Source organism: Bombus flavifrons, chromosome 2 (genome assembly GCF_040668555.2).
Source record: "Bombus flavifrons isolate JBK064 chromosome 2, iyBomFlav1_principal, whole genome shotgun sequence".
In the NCBI taxonomy this organism is placed as follows: domain Eukaryota; kingdom Metazoa; phylum Arthropoda; class Insecta; order Hymenoptera; family Apidae; genus Bombus; species Bombus flavifrons.
In genome coordinates, this window is record NC_138443.1 from 12948251 (window position 1) to 12969935 (window position 21685).

Below are 21685 nucleotides of genomic sequence, written 5' to 3' on the forward strand. Positions count from 1 at the left end.
TTTCTATTGAACAGTTAAACCGACTAATAAGCTACTTTCCTGCGGGACTACATGTTAGTCGCATGGCGGACATTGGCTTGACAAGACGTACGGTACGGAAGTTCCCGAGTACGACCGACTGATTGCGAAAGCCTTCAGAAACAACAACCGTCGGCCGTAAGTAAACGCTATTGTGATTTCTCATCGTTTTACTCGCAAAAATCATACATTTTCATTTGTCTGCTTGCTACTATAACCAATTTAATACTAGTTTACCATGTTGCGTGTATTTTCTTCACAAAAAATCTGGTTAAAAGTTGGGAAATTTGGTAGAATTTTCTCGAGGGTTGCTTTCGAGTCAATACAGCTCGTACATAGGTCGTGCGTCATGTCGGTTCCGAACGCATCTTCCGTTCCGTCGACTCCCTATCATATTCTACAGTTTTATATCTCGTTCTAATTCCAATTTTTTCATTCGATCGACTAGTTCTCGTTTGAATAATAGCAAAATTAAACAATGCACGAGTGGTAATTGAGTGTTGTTTGCAAGCACCTACGCAACTCCCTCCCACTTTTGACATTTTAATCGGTGTGACTTTTGGTGTAGGTTCATTCCTTTATCTTCTAGCATGTTTTATACACGTTTCAAGCTATGCACATCTCGCATTTTAATTAGAAGCATATTTTCTTTTAAGCTATACGTGGAAGCAAAATTTTCGACGTTTATGATAAATCTCCTTCCACCATTACGTTCTGTTGCCTAGCTTCCTTTTAGATGAATTTTGAAATTAGTACCTTCCTTTCTTCGATTGTTGGTTACTTTCTGTTCAGTTGCAAAATCGATTAGTTTATTTAGAGAGTCCTATGCACACTGCTTACGTCAAAGGTTTCTTTAACTCTGCCCTGTTCTTTTGCTCATCTTCGGATCAATCGGCTGTTTCTTTATTGTTATAGGAATTTCTTAAGTTCACTTATACTATCAAAAAGCCATTCTTGATATGCATAATTTTATGTAAATGCAAGAATTTATTTTAGTGAACTCAATTTTATTTTGCTATTCTACAACCCCTTACAAATGGGGGTAGTGCTCTGGTTCTTACGCCCATATTGGACATATTTTATCTTTATCATACTTCAAAAACGAAGATATATTTTCACGTAGCTCTTAAATTTTATTGGTGGAAGTAATAATTCCGGTAAAAGGATTAAAACATTAAAAGCTTTTTTACTCGTTGAAAAAGAGTGAAGTTGGAATGTAAAAATTAACAGGGTTAGTCGTCTCTTAAGAATTTCCTTGAGACAAATAAACTTAGGAATTTTTCTAGTGATATATTCTAGAATAAGTTTGAGAAAAAAGTGTTCGTTTCGACAAATTTTTTGCTGTTCGATACACTTTGATACATTCGTTTTGTGACGGATATGGAGACAGACTCTTGTAAACATATGTATGCATGGAGCACACATACGTATTCATCGATCAATGTGCACGTACACGCATAGGCGTGCACGAAATCAACCAGCCGTACACTGTCATGTTTCTGACGTTCCGCTGGAATTTTTGTACATATATGGCCTAAAATTTTCGATTAAGATTTTTCATGTTCTTCATTTTATATATTTAAAATTATAATGTCGTTCCTTTGGTAGATTTTACATTTATAATTCACTTATCTTTCTATTCATTGTTGTTCATTGTTGTATGCTATGGTTCAACAAAGAAACTACAGAATGATGTCGTACTAATAATATATTGCGTTATCTTTCTAACAGAGAACGAAATTTTATAATCGTTTTTATAAATTTCGAATTTCTGCTTACTTAAAAAAAAAGCATTTCGTCATAATACTTGAGCAAGTGATCTTCAATTTCATTTTTGGTTCATTGTGTTTTTCTCATTAAAGATTTTTTTTAATATATCAATATATTGTTAATATATGTGATTTTTTCTTCAAATTTAAGTTAGAATCTTTTCTATGATCAAAGTATCTTTTTTGTTAAAACGAAAACTAAATTAGGATATAAAATTCGAAGATTTATAAGCATAATTCGGTTGGAATCAGTTTTTAAATAAGAATATATGTAATTCGTTTAAAATTAATTTTCGTTTCGATGTGAAAAATTTGCCATCTCAGTTTCTATAATGCCATACTAACGATCCAGAATTCTAACGATTACAACCTCGAAACATTTAATACTTGGGGCAGAGCGTGTTACAACATGCGCACCCGTGGCGAGTGCGTTTGCTGTGCGCCTTTAAATGCTCGGCCATATGACTGTTCCTATGTCGGACGTGTGACGACCGTATGTGGCCTCTTTGTTACACCAAACTTAAACGCTTATCGTACTATGAATAGACGTACTGATTTTCTTTCAGCTGTCCACTTTGTGCGGCTAATTTGCACTTCGCCACGTAACTATGTCACTTGCTAGAAATTTTTGGTAAATTCGGCATCTGTGTTTCTGTGCATGTGCTAATTATGCGAATCATAAAAACGATCGTGAATATATAAAACAAAATTACAACTCTCCGGTAATTAGATTATAGTTGGAATGTCGAGAAATTTTTAAATTACATGAAATTCATTAAACAATGAGATGTTAAATAATGTGCATTGTCATGAAAAATTTTAGAGGCAAGGAATTTTGGTCTCTTTTTGTGTAATGCTATTTCTCTAGCGATTATTGTTTATAATGTTGGTAGTATTATCATAGACCTATTTGCTATTTCTTTCTTTCTAGAAACATTTTAGAATATTATTAATGAGAAAATATTCTCTATAGAAATTGCTTTAAGTGTTTAGTGAAAAATTTCATTTAAATTAGAGGTACTTCACTTTCTTTTTCTTACGATCGCTGATCTTATGCGTTATCGGCCTTCAAAAGTTGGCAACCTTGTTCTAACTCGTGGAGTGCAGCCGTCACGGCGCATCAATGACGTGTCATGAGGAAACAGAATAATGGAGTGTCTGAAGTATTCAAAGAAGGATGGCAACTGCTCGATCTGAGTTTCGTTGCTATCTCTTTGTTTATTGTTAGCACGTGGCTTCACTTGTATTTAATTATTTTTTAAGGCCTCGTTTAACGTCGTTTTGCACTATGCATTGTTCAAAATTGTTAAAAATGTTACTGTCCTCGCTTTTGTTTATTTAATTATATTTTCATCAGTAATTTTAATTTTATTTAGGGAAAAATACGCAGTATAAATTATTACAAGGTAATAGCTATTTTGGTAAATATATTTAAAGACATTTAAAATTTTGGATTATTTTTTGCTTTATTTTACGATAATAACATTCGTAGATATACTTATGACATATTCAACTTGGCATGCGCTGTAGCGTTCAAAAACTATAAAATTGGTATAACTGTTTCTTTGCAATCTTGAACTTCCGGTGTCATAGTCCCAGAATTCCATAGACATTTAAATCATGGAGTGCATTATTTTTATGATGCATTTCCATACAAGTTTTCTATACAATTTACGATGAAATTATCAATATTTAAAATTATTATTGAATTATTACACAAAAAAGAAGAAAATTACAAAAAGTATTTGATTATAGTTTAATTACATATTTGTAAAATTATTTGGATATAGTACTTCGTTTGTCATGTCCAAATTGAAATGTTCGGTAGATATTTAAATGCGTATATTTAAATTTAAACAAGATAAATTTAGAACTACTAAGAAATTTCAATTGTTATTTTGGTAATCGAACAAGTCAAAGTGATTGCCTTCCCTAAACCTTCGTGTACTTGTCTGACAACGAAAGTAATATAAATTTAAAAGGAAACGAAACCAAATACCGGTTTAATGCACCAAAGAAATTTTCAATGTCGAAGCATGTTGCAGATAGCGACCTTCGTCGTGCAACCCAAAGCAATACTTTTTAAGTCACAATATATGTATGTGTAAGTACATACATATTCAATGGTATTTAGTTTCCGCTTTTACCGAGCGAGAATTTTTGTAACCGTACATTGATATTCCAAAATTACATTGTTCATCCAAATTTTCTACATTCCTAAAAATTATCCAAAATAATTTACAGCAATATCGTATATATCTCCCATTTATACTATGCTATTACTGTTAACAATTTTAGTTTACTCTTGGAATTATTTTAATCGGAAAAAAGCTTGTTATTTCAATACATTTATTTTTCATCATAAAGTACATTTATAAAGATAAGCAAAACACTGCGCAGATTACTCAAGTTTCATTTATCGCGTAAATTACCATAAATGCATACAATAATTACACATTAAAACTCAAATTTATACATGTATATTTGTCTGACAATTTCTGCACATACTTCTAATTATTATAGATTCCACCTTACTTTTTCATCTTGTATATAGAGAGAAATGTCTTTCATGGTAAAAAAAAAAGGAAGTCTATAATACTGCGATTCAAAGAAAAAGAACATTGCACAAAGAACCGTACATAGAATTGATATTGGAATCTTTTCTGTTCTCGAGATAAAGCTGTTCTCTGTTTTCCTCCATCCGGTAGCATATAATTGAAAACAGACCGAAGGTTTTCCAGTCATGCACCCTAAATACATGGATCGCTTAGTAGAGGCGGTCAAAGGCGACCTTAGTCGAAGTCAGGACGAAGTTGTCCGACCTCGCCCGATCATGCTGGCGATAGAAGCCGAGATCGGTCGAGGTGAGACGACGAAAGGTTCATTGACCGTCTGACCATGAGCCGCGCCCCACATACGATCCTCTCCACGTTTATCGTCCAGGGCTTTTGGTTGTTTTGTTCGTAACCGATACCTCAAGATCAAAGCCGTTTCCCTGGAGAAGGTCCTCGTCCTGCCCGTTGAAGACCTTCACTTGTGAGCGCAATAAGGCTGCACACTGTTAATCCGTGCTTCCTGCAGTTAGAAGTCTTATTCTTACAAGTAGACTGCGGATGTTTATGCATCTATAGGAACCTTAAAGCTCCAGAAATCCACATAGTATGCAAAACTATAGTTTATTCAAAGTATAATAATATTTGCTGTAATATTTAGTAAACGAAATAAATTTTTGCTTTAGATTCCATTTCTTTAATTGCATTCCAAAAAATAGAAATTTATATAAACATCTAGCAGCCTACTTATAAAGCAATTGATATTTTGTTATTATATACAATAGATGGAAGAAAAGAAATTTAATTTTATTCTTTTTTAAATTTGTTTTGTTGTGGTTTTGTATTTTACATGTTACTTTATGCTCGGTTTCTATTTACTTGACTCCAAAATGATATTTATTATCGGAAGAGAAATAAATAGATGTTTGTGTTATGTTTTTATGATTTATTAATTGTTGGACAAGAGTGAATGTTTCTCACTCGTTTTGCATAATCATATTTAGTACTACAATGTTGAAATGTAAAGAAGAAAAAATCTGTGTTCCTTTTTCTTTACAAAAATTGTATGTGTTTGAAAATTTAATTTATTTTTGGAAATAAACTTGTATTGTACAGTTTACATGAGTATTATGTATTTAATATATTGATATTAGTAAATTCTTAAAAAAGTAGGGTATTTTTTATTTGGAAAATACTTTTCAATTGTTCTTTTCATAAATTTATCCCTCCGTTTAAGAAGTCTTTCATAGAAACATTTAATTTATAAGATATTACATAATGATATAATTATCACATAATAATTTGATGACAATAGTATAAAATTCATTAAATATATTATAGTACACATAGTTCAAAGATTGATTAGATTTAATGGAGAAATAATAGGAATGCATTTTGTGTAAAGAGATAAAATTATAATATACTTCTTCAGACTGCACACGATAACTTGTACTCTAAGCATCCCAATTGCATGTGTGTTAATACATCATATTTTTGCATCATTAGGTACAAAAGGCTGCGATATTAATAGTCAAACATGGATGGAGTAGCATGCGTGTAAGCAATAAATTATTGATGAAATGACAGGTATTCTTATTGTAATCTTCTTTTTGTTTCAGCTTCCTAAAGGAAGATCTGTGTGCTGTGATTTATCACTCAGGGGGCCGAAACACGCGCAACAACGGACAACCCCACAGGACCGGGGGGTGCTTCTCGTGTCTCGGGAGGAAGGTCAGGGTCTAGAAAGTTACCTTGACTGTAACAGTTATACACGAGCTGCTTCTTTTTACACCCAATCAATCTTCTGTGTTCACTGTTATTTGTAACACACTGAAATTAAAAAAATTCGATGCCTTCCAGGGACGATATTCGCTCCCTATCCGCTGAGCAACGCTGGATCCCTCCTTCAACTGTTAGACGCGATGCACTCACCCCAGAAAGCAGAAATGATCTCATCTTTAGAAAGGTGCGGGGTATTCTTAATAAGCTTACGCCGGAAAAGTTCGCAAAGCTGAGCAGCGACCTGCTCAACGTTGAGCTTAATTCTGATGTGATTCTCAGAGGTGTCATTTTTTTGGTAAGTAGATGATAAGTGCTATAATATGTAAAATAAAATCAAAATCTGTATAATTTAATATTTATTACCTTTACACTTCTAGATCTTCGAAAAAGCACTTGATGAACCCAAGTACAGTTCTATGTACGCACAGCTGTGCAAACGGCTGTCTGACGAAGCTGCAAACTTTGAACCACGAAAAGCACTCATTGAAAGTCAAAAAGGCCAAAGCACATTCACAGTTCTCCTTCTTAACAAGTGCAAAGACGAATTTGAAAATCGTTCAAAGGCAAGCGAGGCATTCGAAAATCAGGATGAACTTGGCCCAGAGGAAGAGGAACGCCGACAGGTGGCTAAGCGCAAAATGCTTGGTAACATTAAATTCATCGGAGAACTGGGAAAATTGGGAATCGTATCGGAAACGATTTTACATCGTTGCATCCAGCAACTATTGGAGAAGAAAAGGCGAAGGAGATCCAGGGGGGATACTGCCGAGGACATCGAATGCCTTTGTCAAATCATGCGTACCTGCGGCCGTATCCTTGACTCGGATAAAGGCCGCGGACTTATGGATCAATATTTCAATCGTATGAACTCCTTAGCTGAGAGCAGAGATCTTCCTCTACGCATCAAGTTTATGCTGCGTGATGTCATTGAGCTACGCCGTGATGGCTGGGTACCGCGTAAGGCTACCAGCACTGAAGGTCCAATGCCAATTAATCAAATTCGCAGTGATAATGAAGAGTCTTCGAGGGGAAATGGCTTCCATAGACGTGAGGATCGCCTCGGAGCTGAATTTTTAAGAAAAGTGGGACGTAGCGGATTAGACATGGATATGATGGGAAGTATACCATTGACTTCTCCATCGTTCGGCATGCCATCCCCATTCAGCCCTAATGGATTCTCTGGATCTTCCGGGGTTACTTATGGCCGTCACAATCAACGTAACCAGCCGGGTTACTATCAGAATCGTAACCAAAACAACTATCAAGGAAAACACAATCAACAGCAACATAATTCACCACAAAACTTCAATAACAGTATGTATTACTTTATTAAATGGTAATTTATTATTAAAACACGTACGTCTTGCTAATGAATCTGTTTCATTGAATTACAGATAGCAATAAAGAACAATTACGCTTCAATAAAAATAAGATGTTGATTGGACATCCAGAAGAAGTATCACTAAGACCATCAGCTAATTCTATGATGTTTAAACAAACCAACATCAATCCCAACCTACCTCTCAACAGTGGTATGTATTTTAGTTAATAAAATATTATTTAGTTTTGCAAATATTAATTTTTCAAATGCTTAGCGGTAACTGTTACAAATAATGTATACACATAATTTGGTTGAAAAAGATAATAACACTAACATATGGTTCAACCAAATTCATATTCTTCTACTTAAATAATCATATCTAATTTAGATGTTCAAATTTAACATATAAATGCTAATATGCATGGCCGCGCACAGACAATTTCTAATTATTATTTCAATTAATAGATCTGTTCACAGGACGAGCATCGGAATTACCTCTTCTACGTACTAGCACATTAAAACCCAGCTCGCCATTATTGCACAAGGAATTGTCACCAGCAATCGTAATAAAACAAGGTCCTGTAGATAAACGAGAAAAAGCTCGTGATAGAAAGGACAAAGGAACCTCTAGAGAAGAGATACTGAAAAAAGTGAACTCTTTGATGGACGATCTTGCTTCTCATACGAATATACAGGACGCAATAACAGCTTTTCAAGATCTTAAAATACCTGAACGATTTTTACGTCATGCAGTTTATACGTTATATTCTAATACATTAGATCGCGGAGATTCTGAGCGTGAACTCGCAGCTAAACTTGTAGTTGAATTGGAGAAAGCAGACATGATTACCGTACAGCAGATACATGAGGGATGGAAAGAACTAGTGTCCAATATTCCAGAAAAAGAGAGTACTGTGCCTTGTGTAGCTTCTCACGTTGCCTTCTTAACAGCCAAGGCTATTGTGGATAATTTAATTCAATTAACCGATCTGGTTGCTGTGACAGAAAACGGTCAGCATCATCCGTTGTTTTTACTTACACTTCAGCAGTTACATAAAAGCCAAGGCAAAGCAAGACTCACACAGATCTTTAACGAGAGCAAGGTGAATCTTATTAGCCAGCTACCTGAAGCAGACAAAACAAAAGAGAGACTTGCGGAGATCTTGGAGGACAGAGAATTGACTTTCCTTTATCCGCTTCTTAAGATCCAGGGAGATATATGGCGTCAATTAGAATATGACCCAAATCCTAATACTCTTTACAAATGGATCAAAGAAAAACTAGAACCTTCGCATCATTCTGATTCAGAGTTTATTAACGCATTGATGAACGTTCTTCTGAAATACATTACACAGGTTAGTATAAAAATTAATTAAAGTTGTTACTTTATGTTACTATATTTATTAACTATGTATAATTTCTTTTTATATTTTTATTAGTATTGTATCATTATTTAAGTCATTTTGTTGATATTATAAATAGTTAAAAATCTCATGTCCTCTTTTCCATACTTGATTTTGATATCTTTATAATTATTTCTATTTTTCATGTTTGTATTAGGAAACAATACTGGCACCTGGGGTTGATCCTTCTAGTGTAGGAAAATCAGTAATAGATAAGGAAAAAGCATTACTGGAAAAATATGCACGTTTGATGCGTTTACTCTTCGTCGATATAGAGTCTCAAGTGACAGCTCTCCATGCACTTCAAGCATTTTGGTTCTCGCACAATTTTCCAAAAGGGATGCTATTGCGATGGTTTGATGGACTTTACCGATTAGAAGTGATTGAAGAAGATGCCTATTTCAAATGGAAAGAATGTGTAACTGATGCTTATCCGGGCAAGGGTAAAGCATTATTTGAGGTAAATAGGACTTCAAATTTCATAATATTACATTAATGTTTCAAATTTTATGTATGTTTACAAATTAGCATAGTATTATACAGTACAATATGATCAGAATTTTTTATTGGTGAAATGCTTCTGTGCTATAAAAAGTACACATAATTGCATAACAATTTCTATGAAACTCTTGCCCAATCTTCTTAATACCAATACACTTTTTTGTCTTCATAACTATAATTATTCTCTTTGACATGTGATTAGTAATTTATATCATGATAACAAACTAAACTTAAAGAAACATGTATTAATTAATAATGTTTAAATGGTGTAGGTCAACAGTTGGTTAACATGGTTAGATAATGCATCCACAGAAGAAGAAAGTGATGATCATAACGACGATGAAGACAACAATAAAAACTACAGAATGCAAAAACTGTGAGAACAATACGTTCTTCCGGTTACCTATAATTTGGAATAGGGTTTTGCTATCTATATTACTGGACCAGGCGGTTTCAGTTTACTAATTGAGTTGTCTCCATCTATTGTCACAAACATCTTGTTAGTCTGTGTCAAGCCCTCGTTCAAAGAAGATGAAGAAGACAAAGAAGAAAAGGACTTTACAATCATGTCCACAAAAAAAAAACAATACGGAAAACATATAGTTTGCAACCCATCGAGTGGTTTGCAGCAGACTTTCTAAGGAAGAAGTTTTAGAATGTTTTAGATAATTGAATATTGATATGATTTGTTATCATATTGGGCCAGCAGATGTATCAACATTCGCCGCTGTATGAACATCGGTGCAGAAAGAAACAAGAAAAAAATTAGTCTGGTGATTTGTGTTGTCAAAGTTTTTGTCTAGTATTGTGCATGTGTCACGTTTTTGTAAGTCTTTTTGTCCGCGTCACCAGCGAGTCGCTTGTTATTTCTGTGTACCAGCTTTTACATTTATTATGAGGAATTATTATCTATTATTAACTATTATATTATTATTACTATTATATAATTCATCACAACAGTCGAAATACATCTACTTTTCCTAAAGAAACAGAAAAAGATATCCATTAGAAACAGAGGACTGACTCAGTAGTATAATATATAAAGTGCGACTAATTAATTCTCTTTAAAAGGTAAAACAAAAAAAGAAAAAAAATTGAATTGAATTTGTAGACCTTGAAAAAACCGGAAAACACTGAGTCAAACTTATACACACACCAATCAACCAAACACCATTTTTGTCCATGTACCTATATTTGCTGCTCCATTAATTCTACTCTAAAATACTAATCAAAGCAACCAGCAGCCAACATCACAATTCACTTTAACGTAACATAACATAAAAAGAATTTAGTGACACGACTAAATCGTATTTAAAAATAAACATACCTTGGTGTAATTTATTACAGATGGCCCCCTGGTTGTTCTGTCGATGAACCAACAGTCACCTTACCTTCTTTTCCTGCCTATAGTCTCTCCTAATTAGAATTCTACGCATCGACATACAATATTTTTTTTTAATTAGTGCGTAACTTTCAGACACGATGCCATAAGTTCGCCTAAAAGAAAGTTAGTGCAATATCGCAGCTTCTCATGATCGGTGAAAGAAGAAAGCAGATATTATTAATTTAGAAATTAATCCATCGACTTTCGCTTTCCCAATAGCACATTCGAATCGAATTAATTTTGTTAAGCCTCCTTGTACGTAATTATTATTATACACCAATTAATTAAACATAAGAATTTGGATACTTTTTTTTTTTTTTAATTATTTATCGATAATATTCCAGGATAATGTACGTATAAAAAAAAATTGTTAATTGCTACGTCGCCCCCTAATTCTTGTTGCCGTACTGAAGAATTTGAATTAAACTGCATCTTTTCCCCACCATGTAGTAGGTAGTTCGCACCCGGAGTGTCGTCAGTCCAAATACTTATGTTGAATCGATCATTGTTAAATTTATTTCTTTTTTGAATACACATTTATCGTAGGTACGCATTATTCACAAATTAATTGAAAACTCGCTCTAGAAAAATAAATTCATTATTCTCGATACGTTTAATTCAAATCGTGTGTATCAGATGTGTATTCATTTACTGTTTTATTTAATTCTCAAAGATAATGACTTAATCCTCGCTGCGATAAATTAATGCTAATTTGAAAATATTCTTTGTACGTGGAATATATTTAATAGTGATATTAGTGTAATATTTTAATGAATATTTGTGGTATAATTGTGTTTTGTTTGTTGCCTTCTTATTATGAACATGAAAACTAAAAAAAAATAATTATCTACATAAATAATTAGTAAATGATTAATATCAATAAGTACTATTCAATTTTTCAGCTGCTATGTAACATGCGATATTGTACTTCAACTTTATTAATTTATTTTTCTCCACGTATATTAATTATAAATTAATTGAAAATGAACAAAAAAAAACAAATAATGCAACGTACGAATCATGTATAATATCGTCAGTATTATTTCTCACATAATGGACTACATTATAATCGTTTTTAATTGATCATAGACATTAAACTGATAAGAAATCTCTTTTATCTTTATCAATAAAATTTGTTCCTAGGATTATCATCTTTACGACTTTGTGTCTGTCGTTCTCTCTTTCACCATTCACTGTTCATTTTCACGGTTAACAAAAAATTACGAAAGTATCAAATTTTTTCATGATAAAAAACCGCTTTTCACATTTTCAAAAAAATTTCTTTCCTCATCTTGCATTAACTTCATTATCACAGTATATGAAATTGTTTTGTCGTACTTTTAAATTATTATCTAAATAATCTTATAAAAGTATCAAAATGGTACCTTACGCCCTTTTCTTATTATTTAGTTCTCTCGATTACCATTGTTATACTCACGTGATAATTTTAATAAATGCGTACAGTGTGTATATGTATATACATACATACATCCTCTTACTAGCATAAGAATCTCTATTTACAATGACGTGTATTGCTTTACAATCTACTTTTGTATAAATCACGTTTATCTTCATCATCTCATGGACTTACGAGACATCGTGAATATTCTATCTCTATCGCATACTATATAATATAAAAGCGAACAATATGTATATTCAAATATCAATTCAAAATTGACATACCGATTTTTTGCGTATACTTTGTTCTTCAAAATTATTCATATATATATGTAATAGCGATACTATGTTAAATTCCGTGTTGACAACTGAATATATGTATTTCGAGTAATACATTTGAAAAAAAATATCATGTTATTGAAACGATATAAGTAGTAGATAGAAAGCATCATCTAATCGAGTTTATCAACCAACGATTACAACTCAGTGAATGTCCTGTTGACAATGGACATAATAAAAAAAAATTCTTTAAGTGTAAACGCGATATAATTCGCACTATACATGTGAACGTTGAAATTTGTCAAAGAACATAATGAAGGAACGATGAGCTACCGATATTTCGACGATATCTCTTTCACAGCACTTATAATGTTTCATGAATAGAGTCACCTGATGTCTTTTTTATGTATATTTCACGTGGAAACAATAATCGTACAGGGAAAAATTCTAATTGACCAAATACATGACTAAACTCGACTTTTATACGCATACTTGTCCATAACTTATACGACATACGTAACTCATAAGAAGGCGTATTGATAATGGATCGTTTAATGTTAATCAACGCAAGAATCAAGATTTCTGTTTTTTACCTCCATTATTACTTACCTCCTTTCCTTTCGTCACATATTTACGGCGAGAAGGGTAAACGAAATTAAAGTTTTGAACGTCGAATTGTCAACATTTTAATATACAAAATAGCACTGTTGGACTTGTAAAGCAAAATCGCTCAAAAATGATTCAAAAAGAACATTTTTCGTACCAATATTCCTATTTATATACTGCACATTTAGAGGTATATATACATATATTATATATATTCGATAATGAAAACAAATAATACAAATATATGGAGATACGTGATGATTTTCTGGGATTTTGAGATATATCGAGAAAAAAACTTCGACTGAAATAAATAACTATAACAAAAACTTGATATTATACAAGAGAAAGTGCGTTCGGTGTATATTATTACTGCATGCAATATAGCATTACACGTGTTTGGCTCTAATAAACAGTGTTTATTTGGTATACGTGTAGAGCCTTTTTTGAAAACACAACTCTGCATACATATAAACAAATTATAGTTAACTATAATTCTAAATACGCGACGGTATTTCAGCAATTCTCTTTCTTTCTCTACGAGCGTTTCAATTTTTTAAATCTATATTGCTAATAACATTTACATTAAACTGATGTAACATATTATCAACTGCCATTAGTATATAGTATATATAAACGAAATATAATGCTTTTATCATATTGTAAAAAGTTATATCGAGTACATTCGTACAACGTTACTTTATAATCTTACCTTTAACAAATTTTGCTCATTCTTTGTTTTTTACTGATCCCTTTACAACAGACTTCCGCCGCGAAATCGATGAAACAAAAACGGATTTTAATGTTATCTAAAAAGGTATCGTTTCTAGACGTTACCTTCTTACGCGAATCCCGTTATCGTGTCGAGGACATTCGATAATCCAGTTTACATTTTGTAAAAGAACATAACTTGTCGCTAAACGTTATACGGCAAGTATGTGTGTCATGTATGTATACATAGTCTACTTGGCGTGCCAGCGTTTCCAAATTATGTGTATGCGTTCCACGGCACGATGCAAAACACTTTGTCAAATGAAACACAATGCAGATATAGGATATGTTTTAAAAATGACGCGTGCGATAATAATTTGTTCTTTTATTTTTGTTGTTGCGCGCGTACGAGCGGTCTCTCTCATCAATGATCCAACTTTAACGACTTTAATAAAACTGAACAATCGTCGCGGAGAAATATAAATATAATATAAGATAAACTAATCACAGACTCTATCTTGATATATTTTTTTTAAGGTATTTACATTAGCAAGGATCGATCATTAAAGCAATACTTGCTTTATATTTACTTTCGATACAAGTCAACTAACATTTCTCAAACAAATTATATTATATTATCTGATAAACTGCTTAACAATGATAGTTGTACCATTTTAAATGAAAGTAAGATGGGTATCGATTTATTTTAGAGTACGACCTGATTTTACTTCGGCTACGCAGCACATGATATATATATATATATATATATATATATATATATATATATATATATATATGCGTACGTACGTATGCATGTATGGTTGTGTGTACATGTTTTTAGGGATATGTGAATATGTGTGTGTGACCGCATAGATAAAATTTCCTATCTGTAGAACAAGTTCGATTACGTAACAAATTTGCATTTCCCTTCACATGCAGTTTTAACAGTAATTTTCGTCCAATGTTAATTCAATTTTCAACGTTTACTGAATACATTACGTAAACAATCATTTATATTCACAAGCGAGGAATAAGTATGTTAAGATTGAGTATCCGATGAAATATCGTTTGATCTTTAAAAAAGGTTAAAACTAAAACGTTTTGACAAATCAATAAAACTCTTCTTTTTTCTGTATCGTATTGACTTTTCTTTCTTTTTTCCAGCTACTTTTTTACACAAATTTTTCTTCATTTCATTCTCTAGGTTTTGTTTCTTTTTCTTCGAACACGTAAAACATCGAACAATGTTGCAGTGAGACGCGATTTAGGTACCAGTGATGTAATATAGAAAGCATGGTTCTTTAAATTGAATGGCAGTGATAAAAAATGGATCGTCATCATGCGTTTAATTACTCTTATCGCTAGTAATATAGTGTATGTATACAGCTAGGTAAATTTTCGATGATACACAAGTGAGTACTGATACTGTTTGTCCAAATTAAATTTTTATTAAACACGGTTTTCTTTTCTGTAACATCGAGGACGAATTATAACATAAATAATTATTATTGATCAGTATCACTTTTTTGCGCTCAACAATGAGTCTATTTTTAATATAACACTGGAAGATAGTACATGAGGGGCGGCGGCGGCGGTGACAGCGGTGTCTTTCCTCCATCTGCCAGTGCTCTTTTCTCATTTATTTCCCTTTCTTTACTTTTTGGGCTTTTTCATTCACTCTTCCTCACATACACTAGCATTCACCAGACTTCCTTTCTTTACCACGCACACACAACACACACATACACGCCTATTTGCACATCAATTTTTACTTTCGCTCTCAACTACACAAGATTTTTTGGTATACAATTAATACCCAACCTAATCTAGCCTAAAAAACTCTTTTTAATCGTATTGTGTAAAGCATGGCGGGTGATATATACATTGCACGGGAACAATTTATGATTAGATAACAGATGTTTCTTTCTTTTTCTTTTAATTATCATTATTAGATAGATAGGAAACATATTTAGGATGGCAGGAAGAAGGGGGAACAGAGGTAATTGGCGTAATATATTCGTGTGCTTTTTTGCATTTTGTTCGAATATAAAGTTGTGTTTTGTTTAAAGTGAAGATCGCTCTTGCGCTCTCTATCACTCTATCTTTCCTTCATTCTATCTCGTTGCAGAAAGCCACCACCACCGCTCCCCGGCTCGCATTTGCGCTTCACTTGTGTTATACTGCTAGTTACGAATTATTCACGAAAAATGTTCAATTTTTCTTCCATTTCCTTTACGCCATTTTTACTCCGTTTCTTTCTATTATCGTTGTTAAGAATTTGAAAAAAAAAGAAAGCAATAGAATTTCTAATGCCTATTTGTTCAAAAAACTGTTATTAGCAATGCAATTTAACATAAGTATATTTTCAAGCGAGGATCAATCAATAATAAAAGGATATCTCAAAGCTAAAATTTTTTTCTCCTATTACTCGTGCATTTGTTTCTTTTTTTTCTTCTTTTTCCGATCAGATAAATTCGAAGAAATGGGATTCGCATCTTTTTGGTTTCATGCGCTATTATCGTAAACTGAAATGGTTTTGAAATGTTTAGTGTTTTATATATTTATTTCTCTCCCGGAAATGCGCCTACATGTTGAGCTTTGTTGTTTTTTTAGATAGAAAATACTGCGCAGTCAATAAAATTTGGCAAGCGGGCGCAAAGAATTCTTGTCCTCGACCGTGACACGATATATTTATTACGGGGAGAGATGGTGGCCGATTAAAAGGCCATAACACATATATCAGAGTTCACCGTCAGCTCCTATAACAATGAACCTCCGAAAAAAAGTTTCGTTTGCATCGTTTTTCAACCCCATAAATATATTTATTTAAAAACATTGTCACGAAAGAAAATGTGAAGTATCGAACGCATAATTTGTCCTTTTTTCTTTCCCAAAAAACCTACATTTGTCGCGCCATTACAAGCGCCCGCTCGCCTGCACAAAACGAACTTAGTATGGAATGTACAAATGATTTTTTTCATCATTATTATCTCGTAACCCCTTTCTTAGGTAGTCATACATCTGCTGGGACATATGGAATCTTTCTTTTTTGTGATGCCTTAACATACCTTTCACTTCATTAACATATATATATATACATATATATATATATATATATACATATATATATATATATATATGTATATATATTTCTAATGAAACGTGAAATAAGTATGTTTACAGCTAAAAGAGGGGAATTACCGCTGGCCTCTGCAGTCACCCAGAATTATTTAAAACCATAATAAGTGCAAATTCCTAATACGTCCAGCAGTCTCTGAATTGACTTAATACTATCATGTATCTGTCCATTTTCTACTCACATTCATTTCATTTTCCTCTCTAAAATTTCATCCCACATACTATACTTTGTGTCTTGTAATTTCGATTGTACAATATCTACGTTCTTTACTTTTTTTTGTTCAAGATATAGTTTGTACAACCATTGCATATTATGCTGTTTCTTACATGCAATCTTGCATTTTTTTTCCCACTTTCTGATTTAAATATTATAATTTTATGTAGACGTTTGTCGTAAAAGACGTTCATCTGCAATCTGTATACTGCCACTTCAATCGCGTTTAATATATGTAATTGTGCTAAATATTCTTTTATCATTAACAGTTTTTTCCTTTATACACTCAGTAGAGCCGATTATCTTAATTGATAATTCAATGTCAAACTACGCTACAAATGATTACTATACAGTGAAAGAGAAATGTTCGACATGGGATATTTGGGGTCTTTCCTCAGTGTAACTCCCTGTCGCCTGTTGCTTTTCGTATCTTCTGTACATACATCCTCTTCCTGCAAGACTGAATTATTTGTTTTTTCAATTCAAAATATTTAATCAATTAATTAGATTTTCAGCACTCTTGTTACTTGCTTGCAGCATTTTTCAACAATTATGTTATTTATATAATGAATATGTACTTATTAAATGCTTGGACTCTAATATATCAACTTGAATACAGTATTACAGAAGGATGCTTAGATGAGTCGATGTGAGTATGTATGGAAAAAATGTGTTTAAGTAAAATGTCGAAACAAGTCGTAATATTTTAATAGTCGGGGAGCGCTGTTGGTTGCAGGCGACGAGTCTTGCATTCCTGCTACTAAAATCATTTTACTTGGCATACAAGTAGATGGCAACGATGAGACCGTAGAGACCCAATACTTCTGCGAAGATTAGAATCAAGATCATACCAACAAACAGGCGAGGTTGTTGTGCGGTACCTCTTACACCTGCATCACCAACAATACCAATGGCAAATCCAGCAGCTAGACCAGAAAAACCTACGGCTAAGCCAGCACCCAGATGAACAAAACCCCTAGTAAAAAGACCAAAAAAATCTTTTGTTAACTATGGAAGAGAAAAGTGGTTGATTACAAATGAAACTACTAACATTTAGTAAAGCAAAAAGAATTAAAACTAGGTAAGCCCCAAACTGATTAAGTAAGAATATGTATAGAGAAGCATTGCTAAGACTTCTAGAGCAATTAATTCATGTAGATTATGGTCTGTAACAATCTACCTAAGTATTTCTTAATACATAGAAAATAAACTAGAATACTGCTTATAACATAATCAAATTGTATTTAATTTTGTTTGAAAATTATTTCTTTTAATAGCTACAACACATTATTTAGATAACTACAATACTTTCTATCAAATATATAAAAGAACCAAAACATCAAATTAAACCTCAATATAATATGAATCTATGCTTTAAATATAATACTTACAGTACTAAAATACATAAAGAATAAATATAAATCTGTTTCCTATTATATAGAATTGTTACATTACTATTGACCTAAACTATTTTATAGGATGTTTGAATAATTAAGTAACTTGTATAACATACTTGTACAGACTGTATTTACTAGGTTCTTCTAGACCACCAGCAATGAGAACAGCTACTACAAGGCCATAAATGGCAATGATACCAGCCATAACAACAGGAATGATAGATTTCATGATAAGTTCTGGCCTCATAACAGACATGGCTGCAATTCCTGTACCTGACTTTGCTGTGCCATATGCTGCTCCTAGAGCTGGAAGTAAAATAGGTATCATATAAAAATAAGTAACTTTTAATTGCATTTATCAATTAAAGATTTATATTACAATTAAATACAAAATTCTATGATTATATAATACATACGATTCAATATAATATTTAATAAAATAGTAAAGCATGGTTACTCAGACATAGTATAGAAGGTTTTATCCATAATATAAGTGAAGCATTTTATACTTTGATAGATATTTATACATATCTATGTATCGAATGTGATATGAGATAAGAATTATCGAAAAACAACGAATGAATATAAAACGATTGGAATTAATATTATAACATGCGGTTATTTGAATATCTTTCTTTTAATAATCGTGCAACAAAATACATAATAGAAACTTTGACAGATCTCTGTGATGTGTCGACGATATTTCCTAGCCATCGAGAGCTATCGATTTCGTTTAATATTGATCTCTAATGAGAAGGTCACGGACCCATTTCTATGGCATTATTCGATACCGTAGCTATTTTTGTCGACATGTCTCTCAAAATTTTGGGGTTGTACATTGGTAAAAAGAAAAAAAGAAAGAGAGAAATCTCAGGTAATAGTCGTCAAATTATTCCGCTGTGACTGGAAATCGTCACATGATTCTCACGTTGGCAGTCACATGATAATCATGTAAGTCCCATCTCGTGAATAGGGGGCGTGGCACAACCAGAAAATCTCTTTTCTTCCTTTCAATTTTCATGATTTGATTAGCAAAAACAATTTTTGATTTCAGCAATAGAAGAGAGCAGCGTTCAGAGAAAATTTATTACACACACGCACGCACACATATGCAACTATATAAGTCGTTGACAATTCAAACCGATCATCTTCAGTCTTTGAAAATTTCTTAACATTAGTATAATTAATTATTATGGTGACATAGATGATTGTCGTTTAACTTGCTTAAAACCAAAAAATTAACCTCGATAGAGTTGATCAGTTTAGCTTCTATGAGTGGTTCGTATATAGATATAATAAAGGAAGAATGAAAATATAGAGATGTTAGAGTATTCTGGAGAAGTGGGATAATTCTATTTGAACGAAGATCAGGATTTTTCATACATTCAAAGCTCCTCGTGGTTCTGATTCGTAGGTCAAGCTTTTCTCATGTGTTGCCGTCCATTCAAGACTGGCGCACACGGTAAAAGGGATTCGTATTGATTTCCTTGATAGGGACCCACCGACGACGCTTCAAAGTTTAAGTTTGCGCGCTTGAACATGCTTTGCCTTCCTCTCTCCTTTCTCCATTATAAGAGATTATCGAAAAAATGTTTTACCCAAATTTAAAACCTAAATCGATAGATAATGATATCGATAGTTGCATCTGGTGGAATCTTCCATCGATCCCCGTAAATCCTCTGTATTAGTTGCCTTCCATACCCGTCAACTCAATTCATACAGACTTTTATTCAAAAAGTATCCAACGAGGTCACCATTACGAAATAATACAGCCAATATCCCCCGGTCGTCCAAACGCGGCGCACGAATGTTTCTCTCGTAATGTAAAATTAAGCTTGTTGGACTGCATTTACGGAACATTACGAAATCCTAGATCTACGTGCCTAGAAAAATGGCGCTTCAAAATTGAATCTCTATCCTTGACATGTTCGGCGTGTAATTCAGATTAGAACGCACCTGTATCGCAGACTAATATTATATATTACCGGGTGACAGATTTGACACGGTATCAAAATATATTCACGAGATAGTGGAAATAGACGTTCATTCTCATTGATTGTTCTACGAATCTAGTTTTTTATCGGTAATGACTGAAGAATAAGATGAGTCATATCGTGAACAATTAACGAAATTAGATATTCCCTAGAGGGCTGTTACAACTACATAATAAAAATTTGTTAATCCATCGTGATATATTCTGTTTTTCCATACTTTATGCAGTTTGTAACAAAGAAAATGGCGTGCGTACGGTAAGAACTGCCAATGTTAAGAGTACATTTATTGAGCTACTCTCTCGTCTATAATTGTGTCATATACTTTGTCATATAGAACATAAATTATTAAGTTCGCGCTCTCTTCAAATCAAGTGTCTCTAGAGCAATTTCAAACAACTGAAACTCACCAGAAAATATAATGGCTGAGGCGGCACCCATTACTCCGAAAAAGGGAGCATAAACAGGAGATCCTTCTGAATATTCACTGCTCATTTTGATGCGTTTAGGACTCGTAGGTCAAATCGATCACGAGTATTTACAGGTTGTCGAAAACGCGAACGTGGGATGAAGAGCGATCTTCACGCACTCACTTCGCTAAACTAGTGCCACTGTCAAATATGGCCTACCGTACAGGAGTGCGGGTCATGTGACGAGTGACGAGTGAGAGAAGAAGAGTCTGCCGAAACTCAGTAATGTCTATTCCCTTCCTATTGGTTCGCGACTGCGGACTACACCGTTCCAAGCGAATCCAGTCGCGTCTTTCATCTTTTATATCTGACGTCAGCCATGCTATACGCTCTGTACAGAACCACTGCGCACCTCCACTGCGCAAGCTTTTGCTTTTCGGACCGCGTGACATACGTTTCCTTTACTTATTTACCTCTTATGCTAATTTCTATAATATACTTTCATCTAGAAATACAATGAATATTGCTTTCGAAATCTCATTTATCCCTCCGACTTACCCTTACAACATTTATCATGCATTTTGAGGTTATTTTACTAAAATGTACGCAGACACGTGACTACGTTTAAACAGAGATGTATACACTTGTAATTTCATTTTGGAAATGTTAGTTAAAGTTACAATGATTTTTCAAGTTAGGTGGTTATAGTATAAAATTTAAATATTCTCTTGATTAATATATCGATGGAATAGTTAAAGCTTCGATACAAGATTTATATTTACACGTGCAATTTGATGCACGCATTTTGCTCTCG

At 33.1% G+C, this 21685-nt stretch overlaps 2 protein-coding genes across 3 annotated transcripts; one reads left to right on the forward strand and one right to left on the reverse strand.

Moving 5' to 3' along the window:
* Positions 1 to 2: 2 nt before the first annotated feature.
* On the forward strand, positions 3 to 10692 carry NAT1 (N-acetyltransferase 1). Of its 2 annotated transcripts, XM_069130400.1 has the most exons (8): positions 3 to 156; positions 5959 to 6070; positions 6200 to 6416; positions 6499 to 7435; positions 7516 to 7653; positions 7908 to 8797; positions 9003 to 9305; positions 9619 to 10692. In XM_069130400.1, exons 4-8 carry the CDS (start codon positions 6538 to 6540, stop codon positions 9724 to 9726), a joined length of 2337 nt encoding a protein of 778 aa, XP_068986501.1. In that variant the 5' UTR covers positions 3 to 156; positions 5959 to 6070; positions 6200 to 6416; positions 6499 to 6537; the 3' UTR covers positions 9727 to 10692. The 2 variants fall into 2 exon arrangements, with proteins under 2 accessions (XP_068986501.1, XP_068986491.1); XM_069130390.1 differs by lacking the exons at positions 3 to 156; positions 5959 to 6070 and having other exon boundaries at positions 6077 to 6416.
* A 4455-nt stretch (positions 10693 to 15147) lies between these two features.
* Vha16 (vacuolar H+ ATP synthase 16 kDa proteolipid subunit) lies at positions 15148 to 21182 on the reverse strand. The gene is made up of 3 exons (XM_069130486.1): positions 20872 to 21182; positions 18587 to 18776; positions 15148 to 18049 (listed from the first exon to the last, which is right to left on the reverse strand). The coding sequence occupies exons 1-3, from the start codon at positions 20954 to 20956 to the stop codon at positions 17845 to 17847; spliced, it is 480 nt and encodes a 159-aa protein (XP_068986587.1). The 5' UTR covers positions 20957 to 21182; the 3' UTR covers positions 15148 to 17844.
* Positions 21183 to 21685: the final 503 nt, after the last annotated feature.

Coding starts and splice junctions, on each gene's coding strand:
- NAT1 (XM_069130390.1), top strand. CDS start 6,189: ATGCCTTCCAGGGACGATATTCGCTCCCTATCCGCTGAGCAACGCTGG. Junction 7,654..7,907: donor CAACCTACCTCTCAACAGTG/GTATGTATTTTA, acceptor TTCAATTAATAG/ATCTGTTCACAGGACGAGCA. Junction 9,306..9,618: donor AGGGTAAAGCATTATTTGAG/GTAAATAGGACT, acceptor TAAATGGTGTAG/GTCAACAGTTGGTTAACATG.
- Vha16 (XM_069130486.1), bottom strand. CDS start 20,956: ATGAGCAGTGAATATTCAGAAGGATCTCCTGTTTATGCTCCCTTTTTC. Junction 18,777..20,871: donor CTCAGCCATTATATTTTCTG/GTGAGTTTCAGT, acceptor TTTTACTTCCAG/CTCTAGGAGCAGCATATGGC. Junction 18,050..18,586: donor AGTAAATACAGTCTGTACAA/GTATGTTATACA, acceptor TCTTTTTACTAG/GGGTTTTGTTCATCTGGGTG.